Here is a 26,201-nt window from a genome sequence, read left to right on the forward strand (position 1 = left end):
CCATTCTCGTCCTCCGACGTGAACGAGGGCGATGAGCGTCATCGCCAATCGCGCTTTCCCTCGCCAGCGAGCGTGCATGTACGTCACCGGGGGACGTTTTTGCGCGTGACGTTTCGGCGTCTCGCGGCGAGCCGACGGACGCCGCGCGCGCGGCGAGCGGTAATTCAAAAGCACGCGCCTCGCCCCGCGTTAACCGGCGCCGGGAGATTAAGCGTCGCTCTTATCAGCACCGCGCCGAGGTAGTCGCGGTCGCTCGCGGCCGCACGGCAGTGCCTCGCGACGACGCGCTCGTTGGACCATCGCTCGCTGCGGAACGAGCGAGTACGTGCGAGAGCGACGTGATATCCGCTGCCTTCCTCATTCTCGTCACGTCGAGTGCGTCAGACGGAGAGTTCTGAGCATCGTAAAAATAGAAGTCGGTTTTCAATAGTGCTGTGCGTGTTGCGGTTGTATCAAGGATGTATCATCGTGCCTGAGTATATATGCGTCTGTCGCTGCGGAAGGTAGTTTATTGTTTCATCAGTCGCGGGCACTATCTTTACCGGTGCCGCTTTATCGCGATACCTCAGGACGATTACGTCTTTATCACCTCTTTATCGGCCTCGATGTAATCTCGACTAATTCGCGCGACGTCAAGTTTCAGTCTCTCTGAGTACCATTGATGCCATTGAGCAGCAAGCAGCGAAAAGCAGTGGCCTGGGAGGATGGGACAGGCGACGGAAGGCAATGACGGCGACACCAAGCCAAGGCTCGAGGGCAAGGCTCAGCAGAATCATGAAGAACGGTATGAAGACGCTATTTGTCTTGGTTTCTTCTCACGAGAAGAGAAAGAATCAATGAAACGCTTCTCCGCATCAATTTAAAGAGATTTTTTTTATTGCCCGTTAGATCCCTGGAGCCTGACAGGCAGCAGCACTCTCTGCTGCCGAAGGCAAGCGGAAGCACGGCGAGGCAGGTCAGAGAGTACATTCCCAGGTCCGGGATGAAGAAGTACAATCAAGCTTTAAGCAATCTGATACCCGTACGGTATCACAACCAGTACGTACCGTGATTGAACGCTCCAAGATCAGCATCTCAGAAACAACAATTTGTCTTAATATTTATTTTACAAACGCATTACTTCTGACAGAAGTCAATGACTTTAATGACGGAAAGAACCGTTTTCGCAGGAAGAGGAACAACGCGTCGGCGGATAGCGCCGGATTATTTTCTTACGTGTACATAACGTGGATGACGCAGTACTTATGGAAGGCGTACAAGAAGGGCCTCACGTTCGGAGACCTGCCGGACATCTCGGTGTACGATACCTGCGAGTACAACGCACTCAGGTAAGCCCAATGCTAAGTCATGGCCTCTTGGATGCCGTTCCAGCGTGGATAAATCATCCCTCGTGTGAGGTACGAGTGACTGATGACTTGCCTTTCCATCTACTCCCTCAGGCTCGACGTGCTGTGGCAAGAGGAGCTAAGCAGAAACGGTCCCAGCGCGGCGTCCTTCTCCATGGTCGCGTGGCGATTCGTGCGGACGCGCGTCTTCGTGTCGTGCTTCCTGCTCAGCTGCTCGCTCATCTTCGGATTCATCAGCCCCGTAAGATCATCAACGATGATCAGTCGTCGGAGATTGAATCTTTTGACAATAATAGAATTTTAATTTTCTTAGACGATACTGATGAGGAAGATACTGGAACACGTCGAGGCGCCGGACGAGAGCTTCTGGGACGGCATCAAGTGGGTGCTGCTGCTGACCCTGTGCGACTCGCTGCGCGCGTTCTTCTTCACGTGGACGTGGAACATGAACTACAAGACTGGCTTGCGGCTCAAGTCGGCGTGCACGGCTCTCCTGTACAAGAAGATCGTCAGGCTGAACAGCCTCGGCAGCAAGAGCACGGGAGAGGTGAGACGAATGTTCAAATCGCTTTCTCGATACGCGGACAATGTGTTCGATTTGCGTTTTTAGGTGATCAATTTGTTCTGCAACGACAGCCAGAGGCTCTTTGACGTGATCATCTACGGGCCGATGATCATCAGCGGCCCGATAGTCATAACTTGCGGCGTAATTTACGTACTGTGGCTGTTCAGTCCGATCGCCCTGGTAGGCATGATAGCGTTCCTCTCGTTCTATCCGTGCCAGGTAAGCGACCTTCACGCTTTTCTGCCCGTCATTGCGCGCACATTACACGCGCAAATTACTTGGGCGGCGAACAAGACGTACGAGATAATAATAATCCGCCAACGTTTGCAGTATCTTATCTCGCGTGCGACCGGTTACTTCCGCTCGAAATCCGTGACTATCACCGATGCGCGCGTGCGACTCATGAGTGAGATCCTAGAAGGCATAAAGTTGATCAAGATGTACTCCTGGGAGAAGTACTTCAGCCAGAAACTTCTCGGTGAGAGAATAAAACGTTCGAGAAATCAAGTAACTCGGACTACCCTCTTTCATGTCGTAGCAATTTTTCCATTGTATTAGGGGTGTGATTTAGTTTTGAGGGTGTTTTTTGCTCGAAAACGCATGTATTTAAATATGATAATGAATGAATACCTCAATCAAAATATTTTCCTTCGTTTTCTATAACTTTTTCCCATCTTTCTGGCAAGAGATGGATTCCACGACGATAAAATGACTCTTCTTTTGAGTTGATCCATTCGTCGACGAATTTTCGCGCTTCTTCCAAATTATGAAAGTGTGTATCCTCTAAAGCGTGTTGCATCCACCGGAACAAATAATCGCATGGAGCAATGTCCGGAGAATACGCGGGGTGCGGTAAGACTTCCCATTCAAGCTCTATAGTGTTTGTTTCACTGATAACGCAACGTCAGGTCGAGCGTTGTCACGAAGAAGAATCACTTTCCGTCGTTTATTCGCAATTGGTGGTCGTTTTTGGTCCAATGCTTGCTTCAACTTGTACAATTGGTGTCGATAACGATCAGCCGTGACAGTCTCATGCGGATTTAACAGCTCATAGTACACTATCCCACCAAATACAGAGCATTACTTTTCAACCGTGAATATTGCGTCTCGGAGTGGATGTTGATGGTTCGCCTGGATCCACCCATGATTTTCTGCGTTTCGGATTATCAAAATAGATCCACTTTTCATCCCCAGTAACAATCCGAGACAAAAGACTCTTCTTTTTTTGCCTGGCGATCAACGAAATGCAAATGTTCAACCGGTCCGCAATGGCACTTTCCGATAATTGACGTCGACCCCATTTCCCTTCTTTCTGAATTTTTCCCATTTCATGTAAATGTTTGGTAACTGTCGTACGATCAACATTTAATGCTCTGGCAAGAGATGGATTCCACGACGATAAAATGACTCTTCTTTTGAGTTGATCCATTCGTCGACGAATTTTCGCGCTTCTTCGAAATGATGAAAGTGTGTATCCTCTAAAGCGTGTTGCATCCACCGGAACAAATAATAATCGCATGGAGCAATGTCCGGAGAATACGCGGGGTGCGGTAAGACTTCCCATTCGAGCTCTAATAGTGTTTGTTTCACTGATAACGCAACGTCAGGTCGAGCGTTGTCACGAAGAAGAATCACTTTCCGTCGTTTACTCGCAATTGGTGGTCGTTTTTGGTCCAATGCTTGCTTCAACTTGTACAATTGGTGTCGATAACGATCAGCCGTGACAGTCTCATGCGGATTTAACAGCTCATAGTACACTATCCCACCAAATACAGAGCATTACTTTTCAACCGTGAATATTGCGTCTCGGAGTGGATGTTGATGGTTCGCCTGGATCCACCCATGATTTTCTGCGTTTCGGATTATCAAAATAGATCCACTTTTCATCCCCAGTAACAATCCGAGACAAAAGACTCTTCTTTTTTTGCCTGGCGATCAACGAAATGCAAATGTTCAACCGGTCCGCAATGGCACTTTCCGATAATTGACGTCGACCCCCATTTCCCTTCTTTCTGAATTTTTCCCATTTCATGTAAATGTTGTACGAGCAACATTTAATGCTCTGGCAAGTTCTGAAGTGGATTCTGTTGGATTTTCGTGCAATAATGCTTGCAAATCTGCATTTTCAAGCTTTCTTGGTTGTCCCGAGCGTTCTTTGTCCTTCGCATCAGTATCAGCACTTTTAAAGCGTCTAAACCAGTATTCACACGTCTTAATTGATGGGGCAGAATCACCATAAGTTTCCACAAGAATTCTATAACCGTCAGCCGCAGTTTTGTTTTGATTAAAAAACAAAAGCAACGCATGTCGAAAATGCTGTTTCGGAAGTTGCATTTTTACGATGATATAAACACGACTGTTATTGCGTCTATTGCTATAATGCTACTAAATGTCATGGATAATGTCAAGACTGTAAGAAACAACAGTTATCGGAAACAGCTATTGGAACAAACTGACACTACAGCCATCTGTTGCAAAACCCTCAAAACTAAATCACACTCCTAATACTTATAAATTTAATTAAACATGAAATGGAAATGATAAAAACAAGGTTGCCGGTGCAATCGCGTATCCTAGCGTAACATCATTGATCTCGATTTAATACAAACATGTTTTGAGCGACTGTTTGCGCCCGTAGCGATAAAAATCACTCGATAATGTATATTTTTGCAGCTACACGCAAGAAGGAGGAACGCTGGCTTCACAAGACCGCGTACTTTCAGAGCCTCAGCATTTCCCTGACACCCGCCGTACCTGTGATATCGGCCATCATCACGTTTCTCGCGCACCTCGCGTCCGGCAGTGGCCTCACCGCCGCACAGGTACAAAAGAATCCAAGATATCAAGGTCAACACACGTCTCAGGCACTCTCTCGAAAGTGTGCATATTTTTTGACAAACTTTATTTCAATTTTATGTATCAGGAGAAATCGCGGTAACGCAAGTATAGGTAAGCGATTTGACGGGACGATTGATTCGTCCGAGGAGGATATGCTGGTATTTTTCCTTCAGTTTTCAATCGTAGATGTTAGCAAGCCCCTTAGAGACGATGTAGATAATTCCCCCCCCCCCCCCCCGTAAATTCCGGCGTACGCAAGGTACACACCGCACTTAATGGACTGTTGAACGTTGCAGGCATTTCCCATGACCACGTTATTCGGCAATTTGCTTAGACTGGCACTTACGTCACTTAAGGATACCACGCGGTACTTTATGAGCGCCCTCATAGCTCTTAGAAGATTCAAGGTGTCCAGGATTTTTTTTTTAATTAACTTGATTGTACAGCTTGATGGGTCGGAATACTCGTACCGTATTATTGGGAAGCCAGTACTCGTGTTCGACGAACTTGATCTCGCGTTATCGTTCGCGCACTAAAATCAGATTAATCAAACTCGAAGTATGCCAGAATTCTCGTTCGACTAGAGCCTGTTGAATGCATCTGGTTGTTGCAAAATTAAGTGATCTTCGCAAAGAGATTGGACGAAGAATAAATAAATTAAATAAAAGAAGAAGCACGGGCACTATTCCTGTAATAATACGTGCACGGTATAAATGTTGTTTTAATGTATTAAAAAAAAGCACAGAAGCTTCTTCGAGATACTCGAGCAACACTCAAGTAAACGGGGGCGGGATGGACGAACACTGCATGCCAAGTATTCTATTGCCCTGATACAGTCGCGGGTTGGCGGTGCCCGTGTTGCGTGTGCATATAATATTACCGAGATATCGTGTTCCCGCTCCGCTCTTTGACACGCGTGATACACTCCGTAACAAGTGCACGCTCGTTTTAACACGGCCGACACGGTTGTTTTAATTCTGTACTGCATTACTTTTCAGGTGTTTCCCTTCGTATCGGTGCTCAATGCGCAAATTCGTACATCTTTCATGTTTTTGCAAGTGGCCTTAGTTAATATCACCGCAGTAAAGATAACTTTTGGCAGAATAAAGGTTCTTATCATTGTCTATATCTATAGTGGGAATGCGCGATCGATTAACATCATTACATTACGTAAACGTTCTCCCTCGGAATGAACATCGACTCCTCGATCTGTGCGATCGAGAGTTGGCTTACACTCTGCTAACATACCGCTCTGCTTGTCCCATGTATAATACATACACAGCGTTACACGGTGATCGTTTCGCTTTGCTCACACCTGTACCTCACACTCTAACGTTGTTTAATATATTTCTAATATATTTATGGCAATTATGTACTTTAACGGACCCAGCCCCGATGACCTTGACCTTGACATATGTTGTCAAGGTCACCCTTCTGAGTGACCTTGAAGAGGTTTTAGCCGTCGCTCGTTGTTTGTTAAAAAGTTATAAACAAAGAAAGTTTAATGATTTCGCACGAATTTTTAGCTGTCCACGTGAAGCAAGAACATGATACTGACATATGTTACAAAGGTTACCTTTCCGAATAATCCGCACTAGGTTTTAGTCGTCGATCGTTGTTTATGAAAAAGTTATTAACAAAAGAAATTTCGAAAATATAGTAGTTATTTTGAAAGAATATTGAATATTGAAAGATATAAACGACGAATATGTATATGAACGAAGAAAGGAAAGTCATTTAAAGCAGTGAATTGTTAATATATAGAATAGTTTCTTTTAATATAAGTACAAAGTATTCTCTGCTTTAACTTAACCTAACCTAACCTAACCCAAACCTATTTCTGATTTAAAGCTAAAATTCCATCAAATATACTCTTTCGTAAACGTATATGGTATCGTAAAATTATGCTTTATTCATTAAACATTTTTGTTAATAACTTTTTAACAAACAACGAGCGAAGGGTGAAACCTAGTGCGGGTTATTCGGAAAGGTGACTTTTGTAATATATGTCAAACTCAAGTCCTTGCTTCGCGTGGACAGCTGAAAATTCGTGCAAAATTATTAAACTTCTTTTGTTAATAACTTTTTAATAAACAACGAGAGACAACTAAAACCTCTTCAAGGTCACTCAGGAGGGTGACCTTGACAACATATGTCAAGGTCAAGGTCAAGGTCATCGGGGCTGGGTCCGTTAAAGTACATAATTAGCATATTTGTTAATATATTTATTGCATAATATTAATATATTATTATCCGTGACTGTACATGCTCTACACTTTCAGTTTTCAGTTTTCCGAGAAATATAACTCCTCAAGTTGTATTTCCGCTCTCTCGATCATCGACGTTTCTCTGCTTTTTTGCACTCGCTTGTACGATCGCTTGACATTTCTCGCTAGATTTCCGACAAGAGGATCAGACCGGCCAGGATTAACAAAATGATATTTCTGCAGAGCGTGTTGCTGCTGGACGAGGAAAGTTGTCAGGCGTCGAAGCCGATCGTGAGATCGCAAGCGGTCGCTATCGCTAATGGCACTTTCGTCTGCGACAGCGTCAAGCTTCAAACCGACGCGTCGATCAGCAACAAAAAGAAGTGAGGCCTCTCTCTCTCTATTCGCAAAATGATGTTCATTATTTGATAATACAAAATTACACGTTGATAAGAATTATGTAATTAATAATAATATTTTTTTTATATTATATTAACAATAACATTTTCTGGGCTTTATGTCGTAGGAAAAAACCCACGCCGGAGCGCGCGGACAACGCAGCGGAATTGGAAACCCTGAATCAACCTGAGTCGCTCCAGGAGGCGAAGTACGTCGAGGTCCTCAGCGACATCCACTTCGGGGCGCCGAAAGGCAAGCTGGTCGGCATCTGCGGCCACGTGGGTAGCGGCAAGTCCAGCCTGCTGCTGGCCGCTCTCGGCCAGCTGCGGATGACGAAGGGCCACATCCTCAGGGAGGGCACGTGCGCGTACGTCAGCCAACAAGCGTGGATCGTCAACGGCACCTTCAAGGAAAATATCCTCTTCGGCGAAGAGATAGACGCTAAGCGTTACTACCACACGATCACCATCTGCAACCTGAAGGACGACCTCAACATGCTGCCGGGCGGCGACGACACCGAGATCGGCGAGAGGGGGGTCAATCTGTCCGGCGGGCAGAAGCAGAGAATTGCGCTCGCACGAGCGTACTATGCGAACCGGTACGTGCATAATTAACACTCGCATTTTAGTTAGATTTGTTTAGATTTGTGTAGATGTGATGATTTATAGATATTGTTGGTTAAATGTGGTGGACCCGGCTTTCATAAATTTGTGGCCTTTGTTTTAGCGATATCTACTTCCTTGACGATCCCTTGAGCGCAGTGGACGCGTACGTCGGCTCGTATATATTCGAGAAACTGATCCTCGAAGCTCTCAGGAACAAGTCCGTCCTCTTCGTCACGCACAACATCCAAGTGCGTATTTAATCAATTTCGACGTGATTATATGTTTATAATTTGCACCCTTTCTCACCATGTTCTCTGGAGAATTATATTAAAAAGATTTAGAAATATTTATTTGTTATATATAGATTAGAATTGTTAAATTCTTAAATTATTAGAATTATTAAATATAGATTAGAAGTTGGTTGGTACTTTGAATTTTGACATTAACACTCTTTAACATTAAAATTAACATTCTGTTGATTCTGTTTAATTTGAGAAATTATTTTCAAAATTTTCTATCAAGTATTCCAAGCTCGTTTATTGCAGTTCTTGAAGCGTTGCGATGAGATATATATGATGAGCGAGGGCAAGATCGTGGAGCATGGGGCTCACGAAGATCTCATGCGGCTCGATAGAGAGTACGCGTCGATGATAAAGAACGGCACCGTCGTCGAGGACAATTTGTCACTGTACGTTTTCTATCCAAGCAGAACGCTTACTATGTCTACTATCAAACCAACTGAGCTGAGTTTGCTTTTCTGCGCAGAGAAAAGTCTCCCGGAGTGACGCGAAGAAGCATCGTCAATACTGATGATTTGGAGTCGCACAAGGCCGAGGCTGGGGATCAAGGCGATCATGGAAACGAAAAGTACAAAGGTATGTACAAATGTATATACGCGCACAGCCATGTAATACCGACTTTGAACATTTCTAATGCTCGTCTTTGCCTTCAACTCAGGAGCGACTCTAACAGTGGAGGAGAAGACCGAGACTGGAGCCGTGAAGTCGTACACCTATCACACGTACATCCAAGCCACCGGCGGCTACCTCGTCGCGATCCTCGTCTTCCTGACGTTCTTCTTGAACGTCGGCAGCTCCGCGTTCAGTACTTGGTGGCTCGCCGTGTGGATCAAAGCTGGTGGCGGCGTGAGTAGCACGTGATTTACTTATTTAAAATTTAATTTAAAATTAAATTAAATTAAAAATTAAAATTAAAATTAAAAATTATACTAAATTATATCGCTATGTCGCAGCCGTGTCAATTTGACTCAATTTTACTGCTCAGAACATCACTGTGCCGGATAGCAACGAGACCGTGTACACGGAGGACATAAACGCCAATCCCGACTTTTCGTACTACCAGAGCATATACGCCGCGTGCATCGCGGGCATCCTGGTGACGAGCCTGATTCGTGGCCTGGTCATCATGTTCGCCACGATAAGAGCGTCGACCGCGCTGCACAACGCGTTCCTCCGCAAGATTATCGGCTCGCCGTTGAAGTTCTTCGAGAACACGCCGAGCGGCAGGATACAAAACGTCTTCAGCCGCGACGTCGACGAGAGTGAGTGGCTGCGATCGATCAGCGATCGATTCTAGATACATATATAGTTTGATCATTTAATTTGATTAATGTCTTTTGATTTGCAGTTGACAATTACTTGCCGATATCGATAGAGAACATGGTGCAAAATATTTTTACTTGTAGCTTCGCCATTTTCTTTATCTGCGGCGTATTGCCATGGTTTGTCGTACCGTTGCTGCTGTTCGGCGCGCTCTTCTTCTTCGTGAGCAAGCTGTTCAGGTAAGCATCATGTCTCGTTTTTTATTCGCGAGGAGGAATGGAGCTCCAATGGAGGGGGAGAGCAATCGATCGATCGCCTTTTCAGGATAGGCATGAGGGACTTGAAGAGAATGGAGAGCGTCTCGCGGTCGCCCGTCCTCAGCTTCGTCACAACGACGATCCAGGGCCTGAGCACGATCCACGCGTTCCAGAAGGAGAAGAACTTCCTGTATAGGTAATAATCGTTAGCGGTAACAATAAATAAAGAAGATATTAATTTTTGATATAATAAAAAGAAATCGGAGGAAAAACGATTGAATTGTTCGCTCGATTCTTTCTCTGCTCGTCAGGTTTGAGGAGTTGTTCAACACGAGTAACCTGTGCCAGTACCTGTGCCAAGCGGCGATGAGGTGGTCCGCGGTGAGGCTGGACAGCTTGGTCATCGCCTCGTCCTGCATAACCGCGCTGCTCGTGATCTCGTTCAAGGGCGAGATATCGCCAGCCTTCGCCGGCCTCGCGATGGCGTACTCCACGCAAATGACTGGCGTCTTCCAGTACACGGTCAGGCTGATGTCCGAGACGGAGGTGCGCTTCATAAGCGTCGAGAGGATCAGCTACTATCTCAAGGTCGGCAACTTGCCTCTGCCAATCGATAATTCTGCAATAATTATTATCGATACTTGATCGGTGTCTCTTGATCTTGTACTATTTATTTCTGACTTAGACTCTGCAAAGGGAGGGCGCGAGCAAAGCGGTCGATGTCAAGCCAACCGATGACTGGCCTTCTCGAGGGAAAATCGAATTTAAAAATGTTCGGATGAGGTACAGGGAGGAGCTGCCGCTCGTGCTGAGCGACGTCTCGTTTAGCGTAAAAGCCGGAGAGAAAATAGGTAAAATGCCAATTGTATCGATTATATATCATCGTTCTTCTTCTTGTCGAAAGAGATTTAGAACAAGCTACTTTTTTCCACGCGAGATCAACCGTGAGAAATGACTTTTAGGGATCGTCGGTCGCACGGGGTCCGGCAAGAGCTCCCTGGTGGTGGCTCTGTTCCGGCTGGTCGAGATTTGCGAGGGCGTCATCAAGGTCGACGGTATCGACGTCTCGAAGCTGGCGCTGGACGCACTGAGAAGCAGGCTCTCGATCATCCCTCAGGATCCAATTCTGTTCAGCGGGACTATAAGGTAAACCGAGATATCAGTCTCCGACTCGTCTCTGAATTTTCTCCAGCTGATCGAACTTTCTTTCAGATCGAATTTGGATCCCTTCCAGCGACACGCGGACGAGCGCATTTGGAGCGCGCTCGAGAAGACCCAGATGAAGGACAAGGTGTCGCTCATGCCGGGGACGCTCGACGCTTCCGTCGGATTCGGCGGCAACAACCTGAGCGTCGGCGAGAGGCAGCTTCTCTGCTTGGCGCGGGCCCTGTTGCACAGCGCCAAGGTAATACTTCCGGCCTCACCTCTCCATTTCCGCATTTCACGTGGAATTTCTCTCGCGACAAAGCGGAAACAAAAACAGATTGCAAACGTATCTCTCGCTTTTTCAGGTGCTGATTCTGGACGAGGCGACGGCGTCGGTCGACCCGGAGACCGAGGCGACGGTGCACAACACCCTGCAGAACGAGTTCGCGGACTGTACCGTGCTGATGATCGCTCATCGGCTACAGACGGTCGTCACGTGCAATCGCATCCTCGTCATGAGCGACGGCAGGATCGTCGAGTTCGACGCGCCGGCCGCCCTCCTTTCCCGGGCGGACTCCGAGTTTTCGAAATTGATGGCTGCCGCGGACAAGACCGCGTGAAAAAATCTCCGATCTGAGATCTGATTCGACGTGTAATTATTAACCGTTAATCGGACGATGAGGTCGCCCCATAACTCGAGAGTTGTATCGCATAACTGCGAGTGAGACGAAAAGAAAGAAATTTATACTGCCGCGTTACAAAGATTAGTTGAGATATGTTATATATATATATATATGTAAGAAAAAGTACAAGACTAAACAAATGATTATAGATTTTTGTTAATTGTTAAGTTATTAACGAGAGGTACGTTCACTAAGAATAAGTTTACTAAGGAGCTCCTGTACGAATAAAAGAGATTTAAAACATGTTTCATGTATTTTTTAGTGTTTAATTAATTTTAGCGATCGAGCAGTCTTTTATTCAATAAATTAAATTTAATTGAATAAATAAAGCAAGCATTTTAGGTAGAACAATTATTATTATTAGCCCTGTTGGTTCTGATTGACGCATCGAGCTGTACGTCGAAAATGTATTTCTGTTGCAGACAATTTATCAATAATGCGAGCAGCGGCGAGAATATCGAAAATGATTCGAGAATATTTTTTAGATAAATACTCGAGTAGCTGATCGTGCCAGTTTCGAGGATCTCGCGCGCTCAAGAATAGTGAAATATTGATTTTCTCGGGAGGGCTCGTTGGGAGAGCCCGGCACTGCTCATGCTCGCGCGCCCGCGAGCTTTCGGCCGTGCTGGACCGCTGGCGACACGGCCGCAGCATGTTCGCCACGACGTCGCCAGCTTGTTATTACTTCTGAGATGTTTATTACACGTTGAGCTTTTACCGTTGCTTTATACCGAGATGTAGTCTATAGAAATTGCCGTAAAGGCAGCATACGTCATTCCGTGAACGGCTAAAAGAAAGGTAAATCTTTGAATTGATGTGTGCAAGCAATATGTCCCTCCTCGTAAACGACGTCCTCGGAAAAGATCTGCTCGTGGTTCGGATTCCTCCCTGATTATCGTTCTTTTAATGAGAAACCATTGGTTTGCATTATTCTTTTCGAGCGAATAATCGAAAGAGTAATTTGTGCTTTACTGTTAGAAGAATAATATGCGTTGTGTGCAGTATGTGATTCAGTAAAATGCCATTTTGTGTAATATTTTTATGTATATTAAATGTTAACAAAAGATTATTAATATTATTATATAAGATCTGAATTTTTCTCTCTCTCCATTAGCCATCCAGAGCTTTTTCGCGACACACGCCAAATGATATATATTTTGTGATAAAAGTTCTTTCCTTTTCTTCCAGGCCTCACCATTGCGAATATAATCCCTATTATGATGTTGGGGCGGAAACAGAGCCTCAAGGGGGAACCCGTCCTGGCCGATTACGGTCCGGAGGAGTCCCTCAATGAGAGCGCTGACATAGAATGGGTGAACAAGGTGAACAACAGCGTCAGAGAACGGAATTATTGCACAATCGTTTCCCTTTCATCAGCTGCTTCCTGAAACATTGCTTGTGCTTTCAGTTGTGGGTCAGGAGATTGATGCGACTCTGCGCTCTAGTCTCCCTGGCTTCCGTCTGCCTGAACACTCCGAAAACTTTTGAGAAAGTGCCGTCCCTCCAATACGTTACCTTCACTTGCGATCTGATAGTCACGTTTCTGTTCACCGCTGAAATGATTGCCAAGATGCACATACGGGGAATATTAAAGGTAAAAATTTATCTTTTGAGCAGAATCAATGTCAGACGACTGAAGAGAAGAGATTCAGGATAATTAAAATCTCTTGAAAGACAAATTTAATTCTTCAAAATTAAAGAAATATTAAAGGTAAAATTTATCTCTTGAACAAAATCGATATTAAATGACTGAAGATTGAAGAGAATTCAAGATAATTAAAATCTGTTGAAAGAAATTTAATTCTTTCAAAATGAAATTCTATAAACTGATATTCCTATACAGAGCAGAGAAAATCTTCTCGTGATTTGCGCCGCCTTGCATTTATCAATACAAAACGAAATTAATGTGAAAGAATAAATTGCAGAGGGACAAGTCGTACTTGAAGGATCACTGGTGCCAATTCGACGCGAGCATGGTGATCTTCCTCTGGCTCTCTGTGATCCTGCAGATGTTTGAAATGTTGGGCTTCCTCATAAAGTTTAGCTACGCCTCGATCATGCGGGCGCCGCGGCCGCTGATCATGATACGCTTCCTCCGAGTCTTCCTCAAGTTCTCGATGCCCAAGGCCAGGATCAATCAGATTTTCAAGTGAGAGAATTGCAATTGTATCGATTTGGCAAACTTGCGTAATTAATATCATTCAACTTATTTATTATATTAATTCATTTAATCATTTTAATTCGCCCGTTTAGGCGCTCGAGCCAACAGATCTACAACGTGACGCTCTTCTTCCTCTTCTTCATGTCCCTCTACGGTCTTCTGGGCGTGCAGTTCTTCGGCGAGCTGAAGAATCACTGCGTGCTGAACACAACCGAGCCGAATTACATCACGATCAATAGCCTGGCTATCCCCGATACGTTCTGCTCCACCGATCCAGAATCGGGATATCAATGTCCCGAGGGAATGGTCTGCATGAAGCTGGAGTTGACCAAGTATATCATAGGCTTCAATGGATTTGACGAGTTTGGTAGTAGTTAATGCTAATACTATTGTTTGTGTGTCGTTCCTGTACCCTGAATGAACACTCGACAGCCCGTTACTTTCGTATCGTCTTCGCGGAAATTCTGCGAGAGCGATCAATTTGTCGAAAGCTTCATCAAACACGTGCTTTTGCAAATTTTATGCAAATTTTACTTTGCAGTTCTGCCTCTCTGTGCAGTACCTAATAATTATACAATGTAACGGCTACATCGATGCTGTGAAATTATAATTTCTCCAACGCAACTTTCCGCTTAAATGTTTCTTCTAACGTGAAATCGAAATTTGGGAGCTTGATCTCTCACGCGAAGAATGTAGATTAGTATTGCGATACAAGTTTATCCAGAATTGTTTGGATCCTCTAACTTCCTTGAACTTTGCAGCCACCAGCATCTTCACCGTGTACCAAGCGGCCTCGCAAGAAGGATGGGTCTTCATCATGTATCGCGCGATCGACAGTCTACCGGCGTGGCGCGCGGTTCTCTACTTCAGCACGATGATATTCTTCCTCGCGTGGTTGGTGAAGAACGTCTTCATCGCCGTCATCACGGAGACCTTCAACGAGATTCGCGTGCAGTTCCAGCAAATGTGGGGCGTCAGGGGCCACATCAGCAACAGTTCGGCGTCGCAGGTCGGCTATCTGTAATCTTCCTCAAGAAATTTTCAAAGAAATAGCCTTATAAATATCCATAAAATTTATTTACATATAAACGAATAATTAAAATATTTATTATCAAAATTAAATAATTTTACTTTGTTAAAATTTTAATAATAATAATAATAAAATTACAATTTACAGAATTTTAGAAATATTGTGCACAATTTAACGGAATACTTTATTTTATAGAAATTAAATTATTAAATTCAATTATTACTCAATCGTTTTTTATTATTATTCAATCGTCGCAGATATTGACCGGGGACGACAGCAGTTGGAAGCTGGTGACGTTGGACGAGAACAAGCACGGCGGTCTGACCTCCCCAGTCTGCCAGGCCATCCTGAAATCGCCGCAGTTCCGCTCGGTGGTGATGATCGCGATCCTGGCGAACGGCATTACCACCGCAACGATGAGCTTCAAGCACGACGAGAAACCGAGGCACACATACGACAGCTATTACTATGCCGAGATCGCGTTCACGATATTCCTCGACCTGGAGACCTTCTTCAAGATATGGTGCCTAGGCTTCCGCAACTACTTCAAGCATTCAATCCACAAGTTCGAGCTGCTGCTCGCCATCGGCACGACCATACACATTATGCCGTTCTGCTATCTCTCCGTGTTCACCTACTTCCAGGTTTCTATTTTATTAGAAATTTATAAATTAAATATGTTAATATTAAATATAAATTTCTTAATTTAATTTATAAGTTATAAATAATTTATTTTAATATCTAATATTTTTACTTGTGAAAAGGTTCTCAGAGTCGTGCGGCTCATCAAAGCGTCGCCGATGCTGGAGGACTTCGTCTACAAGATCTTCGGTCCCGGCAAGAAGCTCGGCAGCCTCATTATCTTCACCATGTGCCTGTTGGTGATATCCTCCAGCATTTCCATGCAGCTCTTCTGCTTCCTCTGCGACTTCACCAAGTTTGAGACGTTCCCCGAGGTAAGCCGCTTGCCTCGGAATCGTCTTGCGATGCGCTCGTCTTGATTCGCAGCGAAAGTATCTAAAGTATCGAAAAATGTCCAGGCGTTCATGTCGATGTTCCAAATCCTCACGCAAGAAGCCTGGGTCGACGTGATGGACGAGACCATGCTACGTACGCACGAGACGGTGGCACCCCTGGTCGCAGTATATTTCATTTTGTATCACCTCTTCGTCACGCTGGTAATTATTCATATAATAATAATAATTATTATTATTATTATATTGCATGAATAATAATTATTCTTGATTCCAGATTGTGTTGAGCTTGTTCGTCGCCGTGATCCTGGACAATCTCGAGTTGGACGAGGACATCAAGAAGCTGAAGCAGTTAAAGTTCCGTGAGCAGAGCGCCGAGATAAAGGAGAGCCTGCCGTTCCGACTGAGGATCTTCGAAACATTCCCGGATAGCCCGCAAATGACATGTCTGCACAAGGTGCCGTCGGACTTCAACTTGCCGAAGGTAGGCACACTCGCAGCAATTAATCAATATTAATTTAATTATTATATTATTAATTTTATTAAATAATTAATTTATTTTTCCCAAGGTGCGCGAAAGCTTTATGCGACAGTTCGTGCTTGAGGTAGAGGACGAGGAGAACGAGGGCACGAAGAGAACCAACGAGACGTTTGATTCGAAAATGGTGTACAGGAAGCAACGTCCGGTGAAAATTCTGAACAATCCGCCAAAAGTAAGAAGTGTCGTCACCAATCTAAAGAAAGCGGCCGTCATGTATATTATAAAGTAAGCAGGACGACACATTATTTAATCTTAATACCGTTTCTTCAAGTATTGCGTCTAAGCCTCTCGAATTTTCAGTGATTCCAACAATCAGAGGCTTCTCCTAGGGGATTCTGCTATGATCCCGGTACTTTTAAAGCCGCAGGGTACCATCAGCAGCGCCAAGCAGCTTCGCATCGATCCAAAAAAGTAAAATATTTAATCTCGAAGCTTTTACAATTTTAAAAACAAATTTTTTTACATCTCATTACAATTCCTTCCTGAATTAAATTTCCCTTGATTAAAACCAGATCGATCAGAAGGAGCGTTCGAAGCGGGTCTATCAAGCTGAAGCAGACGTACGAGCACCTGATGGAAAACGGCGACATAGGCGGGATGAACAGAGTTAGCTCGTCGCGCAGCAGACCGCAGGACTTGGACATCAAGCTGCTGCAAGCTAAGCGGCAACAGGCGGAAATGCGGAGGTATTAGAGACGCACCATAATTTCTGTCCTCTCCATGCTTTAACGTCTTCTTTGACGTCTCCACCAGGAATCAGCGGGAGGATGATCTGCGAGAAAACCATCCGTTCTTCGACACGCCGTTGTTCGCGGTACCGCGCGAGAGTAAATTTCGCAAATACTGCCAGCTGTTCGTGTACGCGAGGTACGACGCACGGCTGAAGGATCCCCTGACCGGCAAGGAAAGGAAGGTGCAGTACAAGAGCCTGCAGTAAGCATCGCCAGACTTGAAAGCTCGTCTCGTTACACCGATCAGAAATTGACGGTGACTAGATGACGATTTTTTTCCTCTTTTCTTCAGCAATTTCCTCGGCCTGGTGACCTATCTCGACTGGGTGATGATATTCATCACCACGCTGTCGTGCATCTCGATGATGTTCGAGACGCCGCGATACCGCGTGATGGAGGTGCCGGCGTTGCAGATCACCGAGTACTGCTTCGTCATCTGCATGAGCATCGAGCTGGCGCTCAAGATCCTGGCGGACGGCTTGTTCTTCACGCCCAAGGCCTACATTAAGGACGTCGCCTCCGTGTTGGACGTCTTCATTTACATTGTACATAATTAAGATAAGATCAAGATTCATCTTATCGAACTATTTATTGCAACTCTATTTCATTTAATTTCAATAAAATAAATAACTCGGACACAATGTACCCAGATAGCCAAGTCTGCCGAAAGCAGATGATGCTAACTATCTGCTATCAACTATTGCCAGCCAAAAGACAACAAATTTGATACAGAAGTTGTTATTAACGATTAATTCAACAAATTGGTGCCAGAAATGTAACAGAGCTTGCTCACAAAATCTAAGAACAGATTGGCGGCAGAAACCGAGCAGAATCTGCAAACATGCTTGAAGTCAGATTGTCGACAGAAACCGAGCAAGATTTGCGCACGCGGAATCTAACGGCAGATTGGCAGCAGAAACCGAGCAAGATCTGCGCGCGCGGAATCTAACGGCAGATTGGCAGCAGAAACCGAACAGGATCTGCAGCTTTTGACAGTATTCAAATTTACACGGCTAATATTAATTTTTCTGAAAATGTTTGCACTTGCGGCACAGAGGCTCCCATGGACAACGTCCATGTAGTTCACGCACGCCACAAGCAATCTGAAGTTCGAAAGCAAAATTCGGACTTCAGATTAAAATAAATTAACAATAAGAGAGAGATTATGCAACGAACTGTCAGAAAGACACATCAAGCCAAATGTACTTTAATTTAACAAACAAACAAATGCGTTCTTTTAACAATTTAAAGTGTGTTAAAAGTAAACACATGCTTTAATATATCGTAAATATGAATGGCCAAAAGCTGGAGATTCCGTTCGGTTTCTGCCGTCAATCTGCCGTCAAATGTTAACAGATCCTGCTCGGTTTCTGCCGCCAATCTGCCGTCAGAGTCTGTTAGCAGGCTCTGCTGGCAGATCACTATCCTAATGCGGACATAACGGATGCCAATTTGCTATCAACTTCTGCAGTAATCTGTTGCCAATCTGCTGGCAGATTGCACACATTTTGCTTACTGGGTAGTTATATACAACAATAATAATAATAATAATAATTCGATCAATATTTTGCAGGTGAGCCTCGTGTTTTTATGTTGGATGCCGAAGAGCGTGCCGCCGAACTCCGGAGCGCAGCTGCTCATGATACTACGGTGCGTCAGGCCCCTGAGGATCTTCACCCTCGTGCCGCACATGAGAAAAGTCGTCTACGAGCTTTGCAGAGGCTTCAAGGAGATCTTGCTGGTAAATCGTGCTCCTCGAATCCTACGATGCCGACAACTCGACAAATCCATGACGGTCCATGACTTCGTTTAGGTATCAACGCTATTGATCCTGCTGATGTTCATATTTGCAAGCTACGGCGTACAGCTGTACGGCGGCCGGCTAGCGCGATGCAACGACCCGACGATCCTGAAGCGCGAGGAGTGCGTCGGCGTGTTCATGCGACGGGTGTTCGTGACGAAGATGAAGCTGCGCCCGGGGAAGAACGAGAGCTATCCGTCCATACTGGTGCCGCGCGTCTGGTGAGCGTGAATCAGTTTAACTGAGACCCGACTGAGACTCTGGGAGTCTCTCTCTCTCTTTTTTCTCTCTCATTCGAAGCGCGACACAATCGCGCGTTTCGTCGCGAACGATTCACAATGCAAGATGATGCGCACTGATCTGAAACCTAACTCACATCTCGATTTTCTTGTAACACTGCGACGCGTTTCAGGGCTAATCCTAAGAGATTTAACTTTGATAATATTGGCGATGCGATGATGGCTCTGTTTGAAGTGCTCTCTTTCAAAGGCTGGCTCGACGTGCGGGATGTCCTTATTAAAGCTCTTGGTCCTGTGAGTCATCACCTTTTCGATACTTCAATACAGACGGTCAACGTATACCATAATTGCGTAATCTCGTCGCCTGAGAATGCGTGACCGTTTCTCGCGCTGTCTCTCTCTATCGTGTGCCTCTTCTTTTTCAGGTTCACGCGATCTACATACACGTCTACATTTTCCTTGGTTGCATGATCGGCTTGACATTGTTCGTGGGCGTCGTGATCGCGAATTACTCTGAGAACAAGGGCACTGCTCTGCTTACGGTCGATCAGAGACGATGGTGAGCAGATTCCGATGGAATATCGGTCGGTGATTGATCAATGCTTATGCGCGATGATCGGTGTCGATCTCAGGTCGATCTACAGATGCGTATTTGTTGTTGGAGCGCAGGTGCGACTTGAAGAAGCGTCTGAAGATTGCCCAACCGCTGCACTTGCCGCCGCGGCCGGACGGCAAGAAGTTCCGCGCTTTCATCTACGACATCACGCAGAACATTTATTTCAAGCGATTCATCGCTGTCATGGTGCTCGTTAATAGTGCCCTCCTCTGCGTCTCTGTGAGTTGAAAACAAAGCAGCCGTCAAATTCTCATCAATAATATATCTTTCGAGGCCGATCAGGCTCTCATTATTATTCCAGTTTTATCTCCGCATGTCTAGATTGATTTTTAAGGGGATGCTGGAGTTGCTAGTGAACTATTTTTTCACTATAGCGATGGTAATTGCAGTTTCGAAAATTCTCTTTATTGCTTGTGCAGAATAAAAAATCCTTTTCCACAAATGAAGTATAGATAGAAAGAAAGCCCGCTCTACAGGACGTTATATTCAAAATGGAAAAAAGTTAAAAACTTGCATTTGTCTTTTCTAACTTTTTTCCATTTTGAATATAAAGTCCTGTAGAGCGGGCTTTCTTTCTATCTATACTTCATTTGTGGAAAAGGATTTTTTATTCTGCACAAGCAATAAAGAGAATTTTCGAAACTGCAATTACCATCGCTATAGTGAAAAAATAGTTCACTAGCAACTCCAGCATCCCCTTAAGCGAGTTATTCACTGGTAATAATTTAGTTACCGAGAGTTTAAGAATTACCGTTAAATGATCATTTAACTGCACGATCAGGATTCGGTAAACTAAACGCGAGCTTAGAAAAAGTAGGAAAAGTCTTATCAAATTCTTTACGAATTTATTAATAGATAAATTGCTAGTAGAGCCTGCTAGGACAAGACAAGTGATGCAACAGGCATCACGAAAAGACAGAGTAGCGTCTGATCGAGAGTATGAGATGTCGAGAAAAAAGTTTCACCGCTTAGTTTTTCTTAGTTTAGGGAAATCGCGTCTCTCGCCCGCGGCTTTCGGGGACTGTTACCCTGAATCATTTGTTCCTTGCCATTAGACCGTGGTAAAAGTGAGTCGTTATTTTGCACGCGTCTAATCTCTGTTTCTCCGCCCTGGCTTTCCCCCCTTTAATCTTGCTCGTCCCAAGTGGAGACTCGAGGAGAAACACACGGAAGCTCTGGCCACGGTGTCCACGATTCTGACACTGGTCTTCCTCGTGGAAGTGATCATGAAAAACATTGCTTTCACGCCACGTGGCTATTGGCAGTCCAGAAGAAACAGATATGATTTGCTCGTCACAGTCGTCGGCGTGATCTGGATCATCATACACTGCACGATGCAGGTACGCTCGTCCTTGGTATCCGATGATCGGTCTCCCTTTCGTCGCGTTCCACCTGGAGCCGGTCGGCTCATCCGTGCTGCTGCTGCTTTCAGAATGATCTGTCCTACGTGATCGGGTTCATGGTGGTGATCCTCAGGTTCTTCACCATTACCGGCAAGCACACCACCCTGAAGATGCTGATGCTGACGGTCGGCGTGTCCGTCTGCAAGAGCTTCTTCATCATATTCGGCATGTTCCTCCTCGTGTTCTTTTACGCGCTGGCCGGCACCATAATCTTCGGCACCGTCAAGTACGGGGAAGGCATCGGAAGGTGAGAAAGAGGACGCGAGCCCTCCCTTAGCCGCGAGATTGGCGGGAGCCGATCGATTTGTAATCGAAATCCCGTGAGAGACGTCACACCAAGTTTTCCCCTTTCACCCCGCAATTTTTCTCTCTTCGTCCGCTTGACGCCTGTCGGAAATGATCTCTTTACCAATGCAGGCGCGCTAATTTCGGGTCACCGGTCACCGGCGTGGCGATGCTCTTTCGCATAGTGACCGGCGAGGATTGGAATAAGATAATGCACGACTGCATGATACAGCCGCCGTATTGCACGCCGGCGGACAATTACTGGGAGACGGACTGCGGCAACTTCCACGCTTCTCTCATTTATTTCTGTACCTTTTACGTCATCATCACTTACATCGTTCTGAATCTCTTAGTGGGTACGTATGCGATGCACCGTCTCTCGCGCGCGCGAGAGACGTCGCGCTAAAGTAGCGTAACATGAAAATATAAGTTATAACTTTATAATTGTCCAAGAAAAAAGATCACGCAATTGCTTCTCTCTTGCCCTGCCCCTGTGATATCACTTCGATTAACGATAAACGTTCCATTGGTAACGTTCCAATTTCTTGTCAAGTACTTCTTTATTTATGTTAAAATAATTAAATTAATTATCTGAATTAAATAATTGTCTAATCAGTGAAACGTTATCTTCTTCCCGACCAGCTATTATCATGGAGAACTTCTCCCTGTTCTATTCAAATGAAGAAGACGCGTTATTGTCGTACGCCGACATAAGAAACTTCCAAAACACGTGGAACGTTGTCGACAACCATCAGAAGGGTGTCATACCTGTGAAGCGGGTACGGCCTTGTCTCGAACTAGCATCTTCGGCTTAAAAAAAATAATCTCTAATATTCCTCTAATATTAAAATAATAAATAATCTCTAAGAAGTGAGTAACTTTTGTTGCTCATTTCAGGTGAAGTTTATCTTGCGGTTGTTGAAGGGTAGATTAGAGACCGATCCGCAAAAGGATCGCCTGCTCTTCAAGTACATGTGCTACGAACTGGAGCGACTGCACAACGGCGAGGACGTTACCTTCCACGATGTCATCAAGTGAGTTTTTACAAAAACTGCATTGAACATCTGTTTTATAGAGTTCGATGTCTAGTTTCGTAAGTTTTTTTATCTCAAATGTTTTATATCTTCTAATCCGTGTAACAGAATATTTTCGTTGCGCACAAAGTATCCGCGAATTGAATTTTTCAGCATGTTGTCGTACCGTTCAGTGGACATAAGGAAAGCCCTCCAGTTAGAGGAGCTGCTCGCGCGGGAAGAGTTCGAGTACATAATCGAGGAGGAAGTGGCGAAGCAAACGATTAGAACCTGGCTGCAGGGTTGCTTGAAGAAAATACGTGCTGTAAATGACGCTGTGAATGGATTGATTTGACGTTGCATAAATGTATTATACATAACAAAGAAATTAATAATAATAATGCTCGTTCTCTCCTTTTCTTAACAGAAGCAGCAGAACAGTCTCATCGCCGGGCTCCGCGCCACGAATAATGCGGCTCTGCCGCTCCAAGATCAGGAGAAGAGTAAGGATGAGAAAGGCAAAGAAGTTACCGTTGCTCGTGTAGAGGAAACCGAGACGAAGGTACATCTCAGACTATGTTTTGTCTTTAAAGAAATTATCTGTAACAACAATGTGATATTTAAATTATTCTTGCTGCGAAAAAATCAGGATGTCGAGGTCCCGAAACACAGACCGAAGAAGCCGGTGGTGTTACCGCGATCGGACAGCATAGGCAGTGCCTCGGGAAGGAAGTATCTGGCCCCAACATTGTCGGACCCGGCATCCGTCCGGACCGAGAAGGATAAGATCGCGGTGTCGAAAAAGAGGAACAGCAGACCGCCGCGTAAGTCGATGACGCGATCTGCCGTAGTTCTGAGTCGTTTCGCGCGACTTTTATCATATCTGATATTTTTTAAAAACAAAGATATAAAATATTAGGAGTGTGATTTAGTTTTGAGGGTTTTGCAACAGATGGCTGTAGTGTCAGTTTGTTCCAATAGCTGTTTCCGATAACTGTTGTTTCTTACAGTCTTGACATTATCCATGACATTTAGTAGCATTATAGCAATAGACGCAATAACAGTCGTGTTTATATCATCGTAAAAATGCAACTTCCGAAACAGCATTTTCGACATGCGTTGCTTTTGTTTTTTAATCAAAACAAAACTGCGGCTGACGGTTATAGAATTCTTGTGGAAACTTATGGTGATTCTGCCCCATCAATTAAGACGTGTGAATACTGGTTTAGACGCTTTAAAAGTGGTCATACTGATGCGAAGGACAAAGAACGCTCGGGACAACCAAGAAAGCTTGAAAATGCAGATTTGCAAGCATTATTGCACGAAAATCCAACAGAATCCACTTCAGAACTTGCCAGAGCATTAAATGTTGCTCGTACAACATTTACATGAAATGGGAAAAATTCAGAAAGAAGGGAAATGGGTTCGACATCAATTATCGGAAAGTGCCATTGCGAACCGGTTGAACATTTGCATTTCGTTGATCGCCAGGCAAAAAAGAAGAGTCTTTTGTCCCGGATTATTACTGGGGATGAAAAGTGGATCTATTTTGATAATCCGAAACGCAGAAAATCATGGGTGGATCCAGGCGAACCATCAACATCCACTCCGAGACGCAATATTCACGGTTGAAAAGTAATGCTCTGTATTTGGTGGGATAGTGTACTATGAGCTGTTAAATCCGCATGAGACTGTCACGGCTGATCGTTATCGACACCAATTGTACAAGTTGAAGCAAGCATTGGACGAAAAACGACCACCAATTGCGAGTAAACGACGGAAAGTGATTCTTCTTCGTGACAACGCTCGACCTCACGTTGCGTTATCAGTGAAAGAAACACTATTAGAGCTTGAATGGGAAGTCTTACCGCACCCCGCGTATTCTCCGGACATTGCTCCATGCGATTATTATTTGTTCCGATCGATGCAACACGCTTTAGAGGATACACACTTTCATAATTTGGAAGAAGTGCGAAAATTCGTCGACGAATGGATCAACTGAAAAGAAGAGTGATTTTATCGTGGTGGAATCCATCTTTTGCCAGAAAGATGGGAAAAAGTTATAGAAAAGGAAGGAAAATATTTTGATTAAGGTATTCATTCATTATCATATTTAAATACATGCGTTTTTGAGCAAAAAGAACCCTCTAAACTAAATCACACCCCTAATATAATATATTTGAATATTATTTTATGAATACAAATACGATATTATAATTTATATAAATATATTTAATCACAATGCACTCGAACGTTGATCAATATCTTTCAGCGATGGTGAAGATGGTGAATAATCTGTCTCAGCTGAAGACGGAGAACACGGAGCAGATCAGGCAGCAGCAGCGGGAGGCGTTGAATGTTCACATTAAGACAGCCGCGCCCAAGGTCTCGAGCGTGATGCTGGAGGTGCGCGAGTGGTGGAAGGAGCAGCTGGCTTACAGCAGCGAGTCCAGCGAGGACGAGGTCTAAAATAAATCTGTGGTGAACCGTCGATGACGACGGGACTGAACGATCATGATCGCAGGGGCAATCGCGAAGGATCGCTCCTGCTGAAGGAACGAACTCTCAGCCTAAGGACTCTGTGCGTGGCAGAGAAAAGGGGAGGGGAATGTGATACGTGCCTAATATAATGTTAATTACCGAGCCTGAGCTCCAGGAGCATCGACGCGTCGGAACAGTCGAATTCCTAGTATCGGAAGAGAGAATTCTATGATGATCGGCATCACGGAACCGCGACATTTCACGTAGACAAAAAAAGAGAATCGGATCAACGTAGCACTGCCATCGAACGAATCGCCATGGTTCATCGTCGAGAACTCCAGTTCTCGGAGGAATTCTTTCAGCAGCTTGCTCCGAGAGACGCACAGTTGCTGGAGAACTCGCGTTCATTCACTCACTCACCGGCGCGATCGGGTCATTGAACGTCATCTCGTTGTTACAACTCGTAATCGGTAGTTGGACGTAATCGTAGTGACTTTTGTATAACGCGAGGCCGCGTCGCGGTCGTCACGGTAGGGCAACGTAGAGACCTCCCGGTGGTGCTTCTAGTTAAAGTACAGTTGGTGAGTATACACAATTGGAGCGCGGGACGCGACTCACGCCACAGATACGTACGCGTCGCGACGCGACGAGGGCCCGGCTTCGCCCGCCGGGGCGAAGCTCCCCTCGTCGCGCATCGTCGATTCTTTCTTCCGTGTAACGAGAATACGTCCTGAGAATACGGCCTGTACCGTATACTAGATTTACGCGATTTATTCATTTGATATTGACGAGAGTTTTAGCATGCGCGGTCGTTGATGTTACATTAACAATTACTCTGTTACGAGTTAGCTGTAACGCTGTTATGGGTGTCGCTTTAATAAGAGCCGGATCGTGTAGTCGAGGGGGCTAGTCTAGCTAGATAGAGCCGTGCCAGAGCTCGTTTTGTAATAATAAGACGAGCCGGCCGGCGGTACACACGTTATCATGCACATTGGGGCTGCATGAGCAGTGCATTTACATGACTGTCGTGTATAAATTCCGGTAACGCGAACGCGTCGAAATTTTTGTGAGACGAGCCTTTAGCAAAACGCAGTCGATATTAGAGCAATAGTACGCACACGCACAATGGATCGGTATGTTATAGATATATACATATATATATATATTTGCAGATGCAGGAAAGCGAAGTGATCGCTTCCACGTGAGCCGTTTTACGTTTATATCAATGTAAATGAATATTGATGATTGTTGCTGGTCATGTGCCAATGTGTTCTCTTATAGAGCAAATAAATGTTGTTAGATATCATTATTCGTAAAA

At 44.8% G+C, this 26,201-nt stretch overlaps 1 protein-coding gene across 1 annotated transcript; it reads left to right on the top strand.

Moving 5' to 3' along the window:
- Nucleotides 1-5: 5 nt before the first annotated feature.
- LOC105278810 (sodium leak channel non-selective protein) lies at nucleotides 6-26,195 on the top strand. Its single transcript, XM_020031471.2, has 53 exons — nucleotides 6-503; nucleotides 638-784; nucleotides 889-1,038; nucleotides 1,170-1,328; nucleotides 1,440-1,587; nucleotides 1,660-1,893; nucleotides 1,957-2,130; nucleotides 2,242-2,389; nucleotides 4,585-4,733; nucleotides 5,046-5,156; nucleotides 5,748-5,858; nucleotides 7,200-7,339; nucleotides 7,483-7,953; nucleotides 8,082-8,208; nucleotides 8,506-8,648; nucleotides 8,726-8,835; nucleotides 8,918-9,105; nucleotides 9,245-9,521; nucleotides 9,608-9,761; nucleotides 9,847-9,975; nucleotides 10,091-10,367; nucleotides 10,465-10,630; nucleotides 10,742-10,925; nucleotides 10,992-11,184; nucleotides 11,291-11,450; nucleotides 12,797-12,930; nucleotides 13,017-13,202; nucleotides 13,534-13,757; nucleotides 13,862-14,136; nucleotides 14,531-14,778; nucleotides 15,057-15,443; nucleotides 15,564-15,755; nucleotides 15,840-15,977; nucleotides 16,051-16,257; nucleotides 16,343-16,539; nucleotides 16,615-16,725; nucleotides 16,827-17,000; nucleotides 17,068-17,247; nucleotides 17,338-17,590; nucleotides 18,619-18,786; nucleotides 18,859-19,067; nucleotides 19,259-19,379; nucleotides 19,511-19,644; nucleotides 19,755-19,920; nucleotides 20,847-21,041; nucleotides 21,134-21,351; nucleotides 21,522-21,745; nucleotides 22,032-22,168; nucleotides 22,287-22,423; nucleotides 22,577-22,727; nucleotides 22,830-22,964; nucleotides 23,052-23,226; nucleotides 24,675-26,195. Exons 2-53 carry the CDS (start codon nucleotides 705-707, stop codon nucleotides 24,869-24,871), a joined length of 9,456 nt encoding a protein of 3,151 aa, XP_019887030.2. The 5' UTR covers nucleotides 6-503; nucleotides 638-704; the 3' UTR covers nucleotides 24,872-26,195.
- The last annotated feature ends 6 nt before the right edge of the window (nucleotides 26,196-26,201 follow it).

The sequence above is a fragment of the Ooceraea biroi genome, chromosome 12 (assembly GCF_003672135.1).
Source record: "Ooceraea biroi isolate clonal line C1 chromosome 12, Obir_v5.4, whole genome shotgun sequence".
Classification (NCBI taxonomy): domain Eukaryota; kingdom Metazoa; phylum Arthropoda; class Insecta; order Hymenoptera; family Formicidae; genus Ooceraea; species Ooceraea biroi.